This window comes from Vombatus ursinus, unplaced genomic scaffold (assembly GCF_900497805.2).
Source record: "Vombatus ursinus unplaced genomic scaffold, bare-nosed wombat genome assembly UNPS02014870.1, whole genome shotgun sequence".
Lineage (NCBI taxonomy): Eukaryota > Metazoa > Chordata > Mammalia > Diprotodontia > Vombatidae > Vombatus > Vombatus ursinus.
In genome coordinates this window covers 4,933,040-4,946,009 of record NW_020954648.1, presented here as the reverse complement: position 1 = coordinate 4,946,009, position 12,970 = coordinate 4,933,040, and the positions used below count along the sequence as shown (strand labels likewise).

The following is a 12,970-nucleotide window of genomic DNA, read 5'->3' as shown; positions in this document are numbered from 1 at the left end:
CTTTTAGTTCTAGCAAAGAACTAGAAACAAAGTAAAACAATGCCTATCAATGGAAGAATGACAAATTATGGTTATGAATGTAATGCAATATCATTGTGGTTTGGTGGTTTCAGAGAAATATGGGAAGATTTATATGAACTGATGCATATTAAAGTGAGCAGAACTCAGAGAACAATTTGTACAATAAGAATGTTTGTGAAGAAAAGCAACTTTGAAAGAATTAAGAATTCTGAACAATAAAATGCCAATCACAATTCCAGATGACCAATGATGAAACATTCTATTTACCTCCTGACAGAGAGGTGGTGGACTCAAGCTACAGAATCAGGCACACATATTTGTATGTAGCCAATGTAGGAATTTGTTTTGCTTGACTATTCATATTTATTACAACTGTTTTATTTTTCTTTTTTCTTCAATTGTAGGGCAGTAGTTGGGGGAAGAAGGGCAGAATACTGATAAGATAAAAAAGAAAGAGAAATAAAGAGTCATTTAAGTATCTAAATGCAGAGAAAAGAACTGATTGAGGTCTAGAAAGAAACACAGATAAGCAGGACCAGTTTGAAAGTTACATTTGAATTTATTTTATACTTAAATGAAAAAGCAAACTATATGTAATACAGTCTTTATGTTCTAATTTGTATATGGAAATGTTCATGTTATTTGATGTTTGGAACAAATTTTAAGTTGGAACAAAATAATTAAATTTAAAAAACAATAAAAAGATATATGGTAAAGTACAGAACAATTTTATAAACATATTTTAAAATTTAATATTTAAATTAATTTATTAATTTAATATTTAATTTTAATTTTATTAATTTAATATTTAAACAATATACTATTTTTATAATAAATTTAAAGACATTTATGATTACTTATGTAATTGTACTTTTTATTCTTCTTTGTGCATTCAAATATTTGTTTTTGTGATGATTAAGACTATAACCCCTAAAATGATTTTCCTAAAATACAGGTCTGATCATGTAAACATACCTCCCTTCCCCCCAACTCCCTTACTCAATAAATTCCAGCAGCTGCCTATTACCTCTAGGGTGACAGAAACTAGGTATAGACCAACATCTCATACCATATGCCAAGATAAGGTCAAAATGGGTACATGATTTACACATAATGTGTGATACCATAAACAAAATAGGAGAGCATGGAATAGTTTATTTGCCAGTTCTATGAATAAGAGAAGAATTTAGGACCAAAAAAATAAAGCGAGAGCATTACAAAATGTAAAACAGATAATTTTTATTATATAAAATTTAAAAAATTTTGCACAAACAAAACCAATGCAACCAAAATTAAAAGTAACGCAGAAAACCAGGGAAATTTTTTTTAACAAGTACTTCTGATAAAGTCCTCATTGAGTCAAATTTATAAAAATACAAGTCATTCTCCAATTGATAAATGGCCAAAAGATATGAACAGGCAGTTTTAAGACAAAAAAAAAAATCAAAGCTATCTATAGTCATATGAAAAAATGCTCTAATTAGAGAAATGCAAATTAAAACAACTCTTGAGATACCATCTCACATCTATCAGATTGGCTAATATGACAAAAAAGGAAAATGATGGATGTTGAAGGGGATGTTGGAAACTGGGACACTAATGCACTGTTGGTGGAGCTGTGAACTAAACCAACCATTTTGCAGAGCAATTTGGAACTCTGTCCAAAGGGCTACAAAACTGTGCATACCCTTTGATCTAGCAACAGCACTTCTAGGTCTATATCCCAAGACGTGAAAAAGGTGGGGGAGCAAAGGACCTATTTGTATAAAAATATTCACATGGGGAATGGCTAAACAACCTGTGTTATGTGATTATGATGGAATATTATTGTACTATAAGAAATGACAGGTAGGATGATTTCAGAAAAACCTGGACTTACATGAACTGATGCAAAGTGAAGTGAACAGAACCAGAACATTGTACACAAGTAACAGCAATATTGTTTGATAAAGAACTGTGAATGACTTAGCTATTCTCAGCAATACCATGATCCAAGAACAATTCCAAAATAATGAAACATACTATCTGCCTCCAGAGAAAGAACTGATAGTTTGAATACAGACTGAAGCACTCTATTTTTCACTTTCTTTCTTTCATTCTTTTTCTTTTATTTGAGTCTTCTTGTACAAAATGACTAATATGGAAGTGTTTTACATGATTATATATATATAACCTATATCTAATTGTTTATCCTCTCGAGGGGGAAAGGAGGGATAAAATTTGGAAGTCAAAACTTTATAAAAAATTAAAAATTGTTTTAACATGTAATTGGGGGGAAATGAAATATATTAAAATTTTTAGTTTTATTTTTAATTTACAGAATAAAACAAGCATTTCCATAATATAGCACAACAAAAAAGAAGATTGTACATGAAACTGCAAATCTACTATTCTATTACTTTCAAATATACAACAAAATTATTATGTAAAAATAGTTTGTTAAATTGAGTTGTGCATGAAACAAGAGTACAAAATATTCAACCCAATTAAGAAATATTTGAAAGCCCTTTAGAACTATCCATTTGCATGAAAATAATTACTGTAATAAGTTCAAATGTTTTTCTTTTGGTATGAACCTACTTCATTAGCTAGGGAACTATGAGCACCAGTAAAATCAGTTGTCATTCATAAAGTGTAAGACCTACCCTTTATGTGTTAGCATTGGACAGATTTAGCCTTTATATATGGTAAGAAGAGGGAAAGTTGTGATTAATTGAATTACTGCTTTCCAAAGTTCTATAGTATTACTGACTGGGCTGGCAAGAAAGGCATTTGTCTTGGAAACAAACATTATGGTCAAGAGAATAACAAAGAGAATAAGGGGGAAAATGTAAAAAGAGAAAGCTTTAAGTACAGAGGCTAAGTAAGTTCGTGATTGTTAGTCAAAGCTCTAAAAGTTCCTACCCCTGCACCTGTCTCAGAGACCAATTTATTGTATATTGCTTGAATCAGAATGGAACCATGTAGTACCCAAAAACTATGGCTAAGTCTCTATCTGCGTGGGGGAGAAGGGAGGAGGGGTGTGAGGTTATGGAGTGGAGTATTGGTCTGGCTAATATAGAGCACAGCACTGATGGTCGCAAATACGCAGGATTACCAAATTTCTTACACATTTTAAGCCCCATATCCAGAGGTGGCTGAAGCTTCCCAATCCCTTTTCTGGTCATGAATCTCCTTAGATTGGTAAAGTAAGTTTGCTATGCTTTATATCCTAAATGCAGCTGATAAGGACATACCAATGTGCAGGATTTTCTCTTCAACTACTTCACAGTGACATGGCCATCGTGTCTGACTCAGTGGACCAGATGAAGAGACACCATATAGGTCTCGGGGCTCACGAAGACGTGGTACCCATCTCCCTAGCTGATATTCCAACAAAATCTGTGTAGTCCGAGGTAAAGACTGGTCACCAGTAGCATCTGTTAGAAGGCAAATGCAAGCAAAGGGCTGATTGGGGGCAAACACAAAATCACAAAAGTGTTCATGTTTTAAGTTTCCTTTGTTTCTTCAATATCATTTGAATTCATTAAACAAAGTTTTTCCTCTACCAAAATTATTAACAATTATTTGGCATTTGCATAACACCTTTTATTTACCAAATATTACTTTTTTGGTAAACAGATGTACCTAATTTTAAGCAAACTTAATATAGAAAAAATTATTTTATTACCAACTCTATAAGGCATCCCAGTTATGGTGTAATGGAATTATGGTAAAATAAGTAAATACATTGCTGGATATTACATTCTTAGTCTGGATGATCCAAGAGTCAGCAAAGTGCTACGAATAGTGTTTTGGACTCAGAGTCAAGAAGATCTCGATTTAATACTGCTTTAGACATACCCTTATTAGCTAGGAGACCGTGGGCAAGTCATGTAATCTCTGTTAGCCTGTTTCCTCATCTGAAAAATGAGGGCCAGGGGAAGGACAGGGTGGGGAGAGGGCGAGGTTTGCACTTTTCTTGCAGAATTATTTTAAGACTAAGGAGATATTTTACATAAACTGCTTGCAAACTTTAATGCTTATATGAATGTGAACTGTTATTACCACAAAAATGAAAATGAACTGATAACCTGCTTCTCCACAGTGAATTCAAAAGTGAAAAGAAATCAGGTACACAACTCTTCCTTTTTCTTACTCACAAGCCCCCTGGATCTTTTTTGTGTGTTCTTTTGTTTTTGTTGTAGCTTCAAATTTTGAATTGGTTTTGTTATATAATTAGGATATTTGAATCAAGGAGAAATTAGAAGGATGTAAATGCCATTTGATAATGGAACAGAAGTTTAAGGAGCTTAGCTACAGATTACCTTTCCTTTTTCCTCATACTACAAACAGCACACAATAAAATAAGTTGTTTTATTATATTTATTATGTGAACAGAAACCACCTTAAAAGAGTTTTATTCCTTGCAAAGAAAGAATTTAAGTGATTTCTTCATTATTTCTATACACCAAAAATTTCTTTAAAAGGCCTGTCATTTCACCGGTATGAGCAGTCTTTGCACTAATGCAGATCAAAACCCCTCCACAACTTAGCAAACGGCCTGATGAGTTGCTATGGCTAAAAAATTCTTCACTTAGTGGCTACCCTTCTGGTGATGAACCTCTCTATTAACAAATGGAAATGGCTGTTACATAGAATTATTCTTTGTAATACTGTAATGAAATTAGATTTCTAGATTTAAAATTCATTTTCTTAAAAAAGATGCGAGGGGGGTTTTTTTAATTAAAAAATTCACTATGGTATGCCTATATAGAGTAAATATTTCATTTCATTTTAAATATAATTTTAATTCTAAAATTCTATCCACATACAACTTTTCAGGAATATATCTTTAGGTGAGGTGGTGGCACTTTTCATGCCATTCATACTCCTTGCTCATCTTGTGTGAACGGCTCCCCTTGCCCCCAAATCACCTTGCTTTTTCTTTGTCTATATTTTTTATATGTTTATATTCATATATGTTGTTCCCCTTAGCAGAATGAGCTCTTGAAGGCAGGGATCATTTCATTTTGCTGTATGTATACCCAGTGCCTAGCTTGTAGTAGGTACTTAAGAAATGTATGCTGATTTACTCTCTGCTGGATGTGCAGTATCCAGTAATAATGGTCTCTGTTGACATCACTGTATTGGACATTGGCAGGTGTGGCTCCTTTGGGCACTTCTTCATGGAGCTTCTTTCTGCTGCCAGCTTCTGGCATCAGGCATGGTCTTCATTTGAGGAGCTACTTTCTCATCTTAAGAAGAATGGACTCTGCCATTGCTCTTTTACTGAAATCACAGAGGCCTTTTGCTATATCTCTTTTAGAAAAGCAAGGTCCAGACACACTATCATTTGAAAAAGAAAAATCCCTTAGCAGCTTTTTTTCCTACAATAGGTCTTGCCTGTAACTCAGAACCATTGCAGACTAGAATGGGTGTTTCCTCTCCAGAAGACAATTCTTCACCACAGACACCACACTCTTAAGTAACATAGAGTTACTGTACCTAACTGGTACCCTCGGGTTTAAATCTCTCTCTCTCTCTCTCTTTTTTAAACTTGTATTTCCTAGTCACCAAAGGAAACATCTCTTTCAAAGCTTCACTCTGACCTGGGATCAGAAAATTCATGTGACGTTGCATTATTTCCTCATAGGAATCATATGCCCCCATCTAAATTTAGGAGGACTGTATTAAAGGAATCCTACAGATTTGTGTAAGTCTGACCCACTTGCAGTCTTATCAAAGGTCCCCAAAATGCTTTATATCCCCCATGCAAATAAATTTGAACAAACACAAAAAACAACCTCGGAGGAAAAAGTTCTTTTCTTTCCTTTCCCCCAATTCTTAACAGTCTTTTAATATGTCTTTGGCCCAACAAGGTCCCATAAAGCCTTGTATAACTGCCTCAGAAATATACTAATGATTAAGTAAAGGATTTTGTAGACCTTGAAGTGCTATATAAATTTTGGCTATTATTAAAGAAAGATAAGGCAAACTGTAGGTATTCTGTACAACTGTGGCTCCACATCTAGTTAATGGAAACCTTAAAATGCAAACAACTGAAAAGCTGTATTTCTGGCTGGAGACTGGGCACCTTCAAAGGGGAAATACTCCCAAAAACCCCAATGCAGTTAAGGTGCTGATGCAACCTAATCAATGTTCGCAATGTTCTGCATCAACCACAAACCAACGGTGGTCATACTCTGGAACTCTGAAATATCAAACTCAGTTTCTCTATTTTGGATACTTGCATTTTGCCTTCTACTTCTTTACCTCCCTCTAGCCCCCCATCCTAGCTCTCCAATCTCTTAACATCTCTCAATTCATTAACTCCATTTATTAACTTGACTCCCTTTACTGCAGGGTCAGTGACATCAATGAAACCTTAACCTGTATTAATCTCAACCTCTTAACTTTCAGGTGTGCTAATCCTTAACCAGGAACCACTCCCATGAACTACTTTCTCTATTCCCTGGAAGAGGACTTCTGAGTGTTGCTGGAGAATCAAATAATTGTGTTGATTTATTGGAAGGAACTGTATAGGTCATCTAGTCTAACCCTTTAATCTTACATATGCAGAAACTGAGGCCCAGAGAAGTTAAAGTTGTATGACTTGTCTAAGGTAACATAGTTAATAAGTGGAAGAACTGAGATCGGAACCCAGGTCCTCTGACTCCAAATCCAAGGATATTTCCACTATATGCCACACTGCCTCCAGGTTACCACACGACACATTAACATTATCTAATTTAATATATACTGTTTAATTTTGCTGCTACTTGGTCATTCTTTTTATCTTTAGCACACTCCCCAAATAGCTTTTCCAAGACTCTTTTGTTATCCTCAAGTTCCTGATATTGCTCACATCTTTTGCTTTAAACCCCACCTGAGATCAAAGCCATCAGCCCTTTCTTGACCCCTAAATATTTCTTTTTCTACTCTACCATTTCTCCATCATTCTTCTTCCTGGTTATAACAAATAGGCGTCCTCCTTTCCTCAGACTAACTCTCCACTTCCATAAAGTTCTTCATCCTCTTCGGCCTCTCCAGTACTTCCTTCCCATCTGTGTCTGCAAAGGCGCTGGCATCCTGTCTTTAAACAAACTCTCCAATCCACAGAGAGGTGTTGCTGCTGTTCAGTCATTTCGGCCACGTCCAACTCTTTGTGACCCTATTTGGAGTTTTCCTGACAAAGACATCAGAGAGGTTTGCCATTTCCTTCTCCAGCTTGTTTTGCAGATGAGGAAACTAAGGCAAGCAGGGTTAAGTGACTTGCCCAGGGTCACACAGCTAGTAAGTATCTGAGGCCAGATTTGAATTCAAGACAATGAATCTTCCTGACATTAGACCTGGCACTCTATCTATTATGCCATCTAGTAGCCCAAGACAGATACTCAGTTGGTAGAGCTGCAAACTGGTCTAACAATTCTAGAAAGCAATTTGGAATTATGCTTAAAGTGTGTTTAAAATATCCATTTCCTTTGATTCATAGAGTCCACTGGTAGTCATATATACCAAGGAAGTCAAAGGCAGAAAGGTCCCATATACACAAAAATATAGTAACGCTTTTTGTGATGGCAGAGAACTGGAATGTAGGTGCCCATTGTCTATGGAATGGCTAAATAAATTATGGTAAGTTAATTTAATGTGATATTACTACACTATTAAGAAATGATGAACATGAAGAATTCAGAGATGCATAGGGAGATTTATAACATAGGCTAGAGATTTCTCTTCTCTTTTCTATTTCTTGCTTGGCTCGATCACCTCAACCTATACTCACACATTGGCAGATGGTGGGGGTTGGGGGTGGGGTGGGTAGATTCCATAGGTGATGGCCACACTGCTACAAATAATTACTGTCAGGATCTAGAGATAACTGTGAACTTATCAGTTCCCATGGATTTAATTAACTTTACACAATGACTCCTAAATCTTGCTATACAGCCCTGCCCTTCTTTTCTTCTCAACTCCAGATACCTCCAATTACCTCTTGGATATCCCCACCTGGACTTCTCAACAAATTCTCTGTCTTAGAATGTCTAAAATGTAACTAATCATCTATCCCTAATATCTGCATATATGTTCTAGAGGTTGCCATTTCTGCTGAGGTCATCTAAATATGTAATCTTGGAGTCATCCTGGATTCATCCCCTCTTTCACCCCTCCTATCTAATCAGTTCCCAAATTTTGTTACTTCTACCTCTGCAACATCTCTTGCATTTCTCTTTTCCACTCACATAGCCACCACTTTGGTTCAGAAGCTCACTGCCTCTTGCCTATCCCATTATAATAACATAATCTTCCCTTTTCTGAGATACTTTGATACTTGATCCCTATGTACCTTTAAATTTTGTCATCTCCAATGCATATTTCATTTGTATTTGGAGATATCCAACAGCTCTTTCCAACTTAATTTTCTTAAAGTACTTCTATTTCACATACTTCATATTGTATATGTTAAGATTGCAGTTTAAATACGGTAACCCCACTTTTCAATGGTGATTAAATACTATGAAAATGCTCGTAACTGTTCCATTTTACATAACATAAATGTTCATAGGATGATCTGACTTAGTTGGCTTTTAGGCCAATCTTTCTGTAGCTTCACTTTTCCCCTCTGCTAAAAATCTTAACTGTAGTATGGAGGTAGCCAAAGCTTTTCAATGGTTTTGCCAACAGAGTGCAGGCTCTTGTAGGTTCTATCAGGATGGAAAAACTTCATTTGCGGTCCCCAAGACAGACTGTATCTGCTATCTAAGGACCAACTCAGGTAAGTACAGAGGGGATAATCAATAGGTTGACTACTAGGTGATTAATTCTATAATCATGATGCCACATAAGAGATACAAATGTGGAGTAGATTAGAAGTTTCAGAAAATTTAGGGACATTAATTCTAACTGTTCTACTTTTACCATGAGATCTTCAGACAATGACTAAATTGATACACTACTGGAGAAACTGAAATATGCCCCATTGACATTTTCAAAAACAAAACCAGGAGACACAAAGAAGTTTCATAGATTCTCTTGGAGAAGTGAACATCTTGGCAGTGCTGGTTTAATAGAGCTCTCAAAGAAAAGGACAAATAACTGTGTGAAAGATCACTGATTGTGTACTCAAGAGGATCAGAGTTCAAATTCTGTGTCTGATGTTTACTACCTGAGTGACCTTGGAAAGTCATTTAATCTCCCTGGGCTTCACTCTCATCATTTGAAAAGTGAAAGTGTTGACTAGATGGTCCAGAACCTCAGAATGGACTGAGGTACCTTCTAATTACAGATCTATGATGTCACGAACATCTTTCACAACACTTGCTCCTTTCATCTTGAGTGCTCATAAAGGTTGACAAACAGACCTCCACAAAGCTTATGCACCACCATCTGGTTTAGACACTGACTAAGAATTTGATAGTGTCTTCCAAATCAAGTCAACAGACACCTTAATACTAAGTGACTTCAAAGTAAAGGTGAGGACAGGAGAAGATGGTGGAAAAAATGTGCTGCAAAGATTATTACATGAAAAAGGTTAAAGCCTTATAAATTATTTAGAAGTCTCATGCCTGAATATATTCTCTTAAAGAAGATAAATAAAAGGCATTGAATGCGGCAAGAACATCTTAAAAGATCTGTTACTAATGTGGGTGGGAGTCGTTTCAGAATCAGGTGTGTAATGAGATCATTGATTAGAACAAAGGTCAAGTCAACACTAAATTAAAAGATTAAGATTACAACACCAGACCATAGTAGTTCCCTGATCTATTTTGAAAAAAAAAAAAAAAAAATCTGTTGACACTAAAAAATGGGACATGGATAAAAGGAAAGACATTTACTTTTACTTTGATTATTAGTGTATTAAAGCTTTAATATCTTAAAATTGCACTAAGACTTTTAGGGGCATTCTTTATTTCTTAGGAAACTTTAGAATATAAAATAATTACTACAGCAGGCACCTGTCATTAGTCAAAAAAGTTTAGAAATAGCCTCAGCCAGCAAAATTTAATGTTTCTGCCAAGGGGTACATGACAATTTACAAAACATTATAGATAAAACCAGAGGATTATAAGCAGCATTGCATCAGAAAACCTACATAAACGTGAACTACTACTATCATGTACTTCCACAAAGATATGTGTAGCTGGTATCTTGTAAATTAAGTCAAACTACCAATATAGGAATAGTTTATTTAAAAAAGAAAGTAATCAACCCTTATTTTATTTTTAATTTAGAATTCCATATGTCAAAGTTTACTTAAAACAAGGTATGCCTGTACACTAAAATATTCTCATTTATCATGGTAATAGAATTGTAGGATTTTGAGCTGGAAGGTTCCTCAGACATTATCTATTGCAATTTCTTCATTTTAAATGAGGTAACTAATGCCAGAGATGTTTGACTTGCCCAAAGTCACACAGACCTAATTCTAAAGAAATACAGCCACGATTTGAACACAGATCCTCCAACTGACTCTGAATCCAGTATTCTTTCCACTATACCATGGTAATAAATGAGAAGAACCTCAAATTTCTCTGTCTGTTCCCACCCATTTTTCATTTTATTCTCCCCACATGCTCTATTGCTACGACTTCTCTAGAACTTCCTACTTTCCATCCAATTTAGAATGTCATCATTAACAGAATCAAAAGTGAATTTGTGAGCTCAAACCTGTAAGCAGTGCACACCGATGGAGATCTTCGATTACAAATTTCATAAAGGTATCACTATCCTAAAACAAGAGATTTATTTTAAAACATAAACAAATCCAAAAGCCTAAAAGTATCACCAATCCTACTATAGTAGTAGCTAGGTGGAAATCAAAGAACTGATTGAGGCAGCAGTGCAGCTGAATGTACTACCCACAGACTAAAGTTTAAATAAGTTGGTGGAATCACGGCAAAACATATTACAAGGTTAAAATTACGAAGAAGAATGATAGTGGCAAAGGAAACAAAGATTTTACATTTTTTTCATGTTTACTTTAGAATCATAATTTGCATGATCATTTCTAACTTAATGGAGTCAAGTAAATCGCTTACATATGCAAAACAGATGCATTTATCTGTTTAAAATAACTACAAAAGAAAGCCATGTTTTTGTTTCTTTACTTTCCCTATTTAAGTCCTTGTCCGCTGTGACCTCAAAGGCACAGTAAACCTATTATGATGATATGTAAGATGGAAACTTGATGTGTAAAATTAAATGGATATGAATTATTTTGAAATATGAATCCTAATTTCATATCCACATCTTAATGAAGAACTAGAATTTCTTAGATAGAGTACTGAATCAAAATAATATCATCAATTCAGGCCACTAGTAGATTACTGAGGTGGGGGGCTGTGGTGAACTTATGGGAAGATATAGTCAAGAGTTCAAGAAGAACACAGAATAGTTAGGCATAGATGAGTTGAGATCTACTTTAGTGGAGGGAAAATCCACAGTGATGAGATCATAGATTTATTTAAATATGTTCTTTTTTTAGGTAGGGCAAATTCCATGTGCTTGAAATGTACCATTTTCAACATATGGCATTCTTTAACAATTTAAATATTAAATTACTTCAGTATTTATGACATTCACTGCTTCATATAAAGAATCCTAGAGTACTCATAAAAACAACTAAGTTCAGAATTTGCAGGCTACATTAGGGAGCTTTACAAAAACCAAGTAGCATAAAAGAAAACATACCAGTTCATCTTCATCACCGGTTGTTTGATCTGTGAGCTGTTCATCTTTGTCTGACTCTTCTGACATTTTTTCCCAATGTGCAAGGCTGAAATTTTCTTTTTTTTGCATACAGGCAAACTGCAAAACAATTTCTAAGGAATTATTTTGTGGCTCTAGAAGTGTTTATTATAATAAATATTAAATAATATAAATTATAAACAGGACATTCTTATTTCGGTGCCTTTAAATACACTTAAATAATGAAAACTGAGTATCCACTCAATCAGAACCCAAATAACTGAACTATTCAATTAACTCTTCCCTTCAACTGGGGAGAAATGCTGGAGGGAAAGAAGCACATCACAACAAAATAAGCTCATATGAGGGATTTATGAGAAATGCAATTTCCTTGGTAAAGTCTTGGGTTCTTCCCAATCTCCCATACCTTATCTTTGTAGTACTATACAAGAACTTGTTCTAAAGGATAACTTAAACCTACTGCAACATACTGAATCATCAAATAATAAATTGCATTTATATTAATATAAAATACAGAAAATTATATGAGTACACTATATATTGAATCAATCAGAAATCCATTAATCAAAAGTCTATTCTTTCCTTAAGTACTGGAGTCAGTCAAAGTTTTACCATATTTGTCAGGATAGTCAAGGAATACAATCTTGAGCTATAAACATTTTCCAAGGATTCTCATGGCTACTTTATTCCATTTTCTGACATTTTAATGTTAGAAGGGAATATGCTATGGCTGCCTTCTGGCATCTTAGATAAATAGATTCACTTAGTTTCACTAGTCTATTTGACTTGTTCTGTGTTGTGCTTCCCCTAATACCTCAACATGCTTCAGCATTCCAACACTGACATCTCTTCCAGTTTCCACTGCGCTCAGATACCCACCACCATCAACTGCTTACTCATTTCCGACAGCTGCATCTCATACCTATTTTAGCATTCCATAACTGTGAAAAGAGTGGAAACAAAATGATCAAAGTGTCTTTACTGTCTTCTGTTCCTCCCCACACCTCAAGTTTCCTTATGTTTTATTAGAGGATACCTGGTTGATATTAAGAAATTGAAACTTTTTTTTTTTTTGCAGCATCATTCTTTACCAAAATACAAATTTGGTATTTGGTGACTTTTGTTCTCCTCTTCAGGAAATCAATGATTGTGTTTTAGTACTAGGTCTAGTCCAGGTCAGGAATTCCATCAAGGAGCCTGAGAAATTTGCAGATCAAGCTCTACTACAAGTAGGAAAGGCCTGGACAAAATGTTAGCGATC

At 34.9% G+C, this 12,970-nt stretch overlaps 1 protein-coding gene across 1 annotated transcript; it reads right to left on the bottom strand.

The window, feature by feature from the left end:
• Positions 1 to 2,579: 2,579 nt before the first annotated feature.
• Positions 2,580 to 12,625, bottom strand: AGBL3 (ATP/GTP binding protein like 3). The gene is made up of 4 exons (XM_027842250.1): positions 12,524 to 12,625; positions 11,692 to 11,808; positions 10,669 to 10,729; positions 2,580 to 3,440 (listed from the first exon to the last, which is right to left on the bottom strand). Exons 1-4 carry the CDS (start codon positions 12,539 to 12,541, stop codon positions 3,226 to 3,228), a joined length of 411 nt encoding a protein of 136 aa, XP_027698051.1. The 5' UTR covers positions 12,542 to 12,625; the 3' UTR covers positions 2,580 to 3,225.
• Between the last annotated feature and the right edge of the window lie 345 nt (positions 12,626 to 12,970).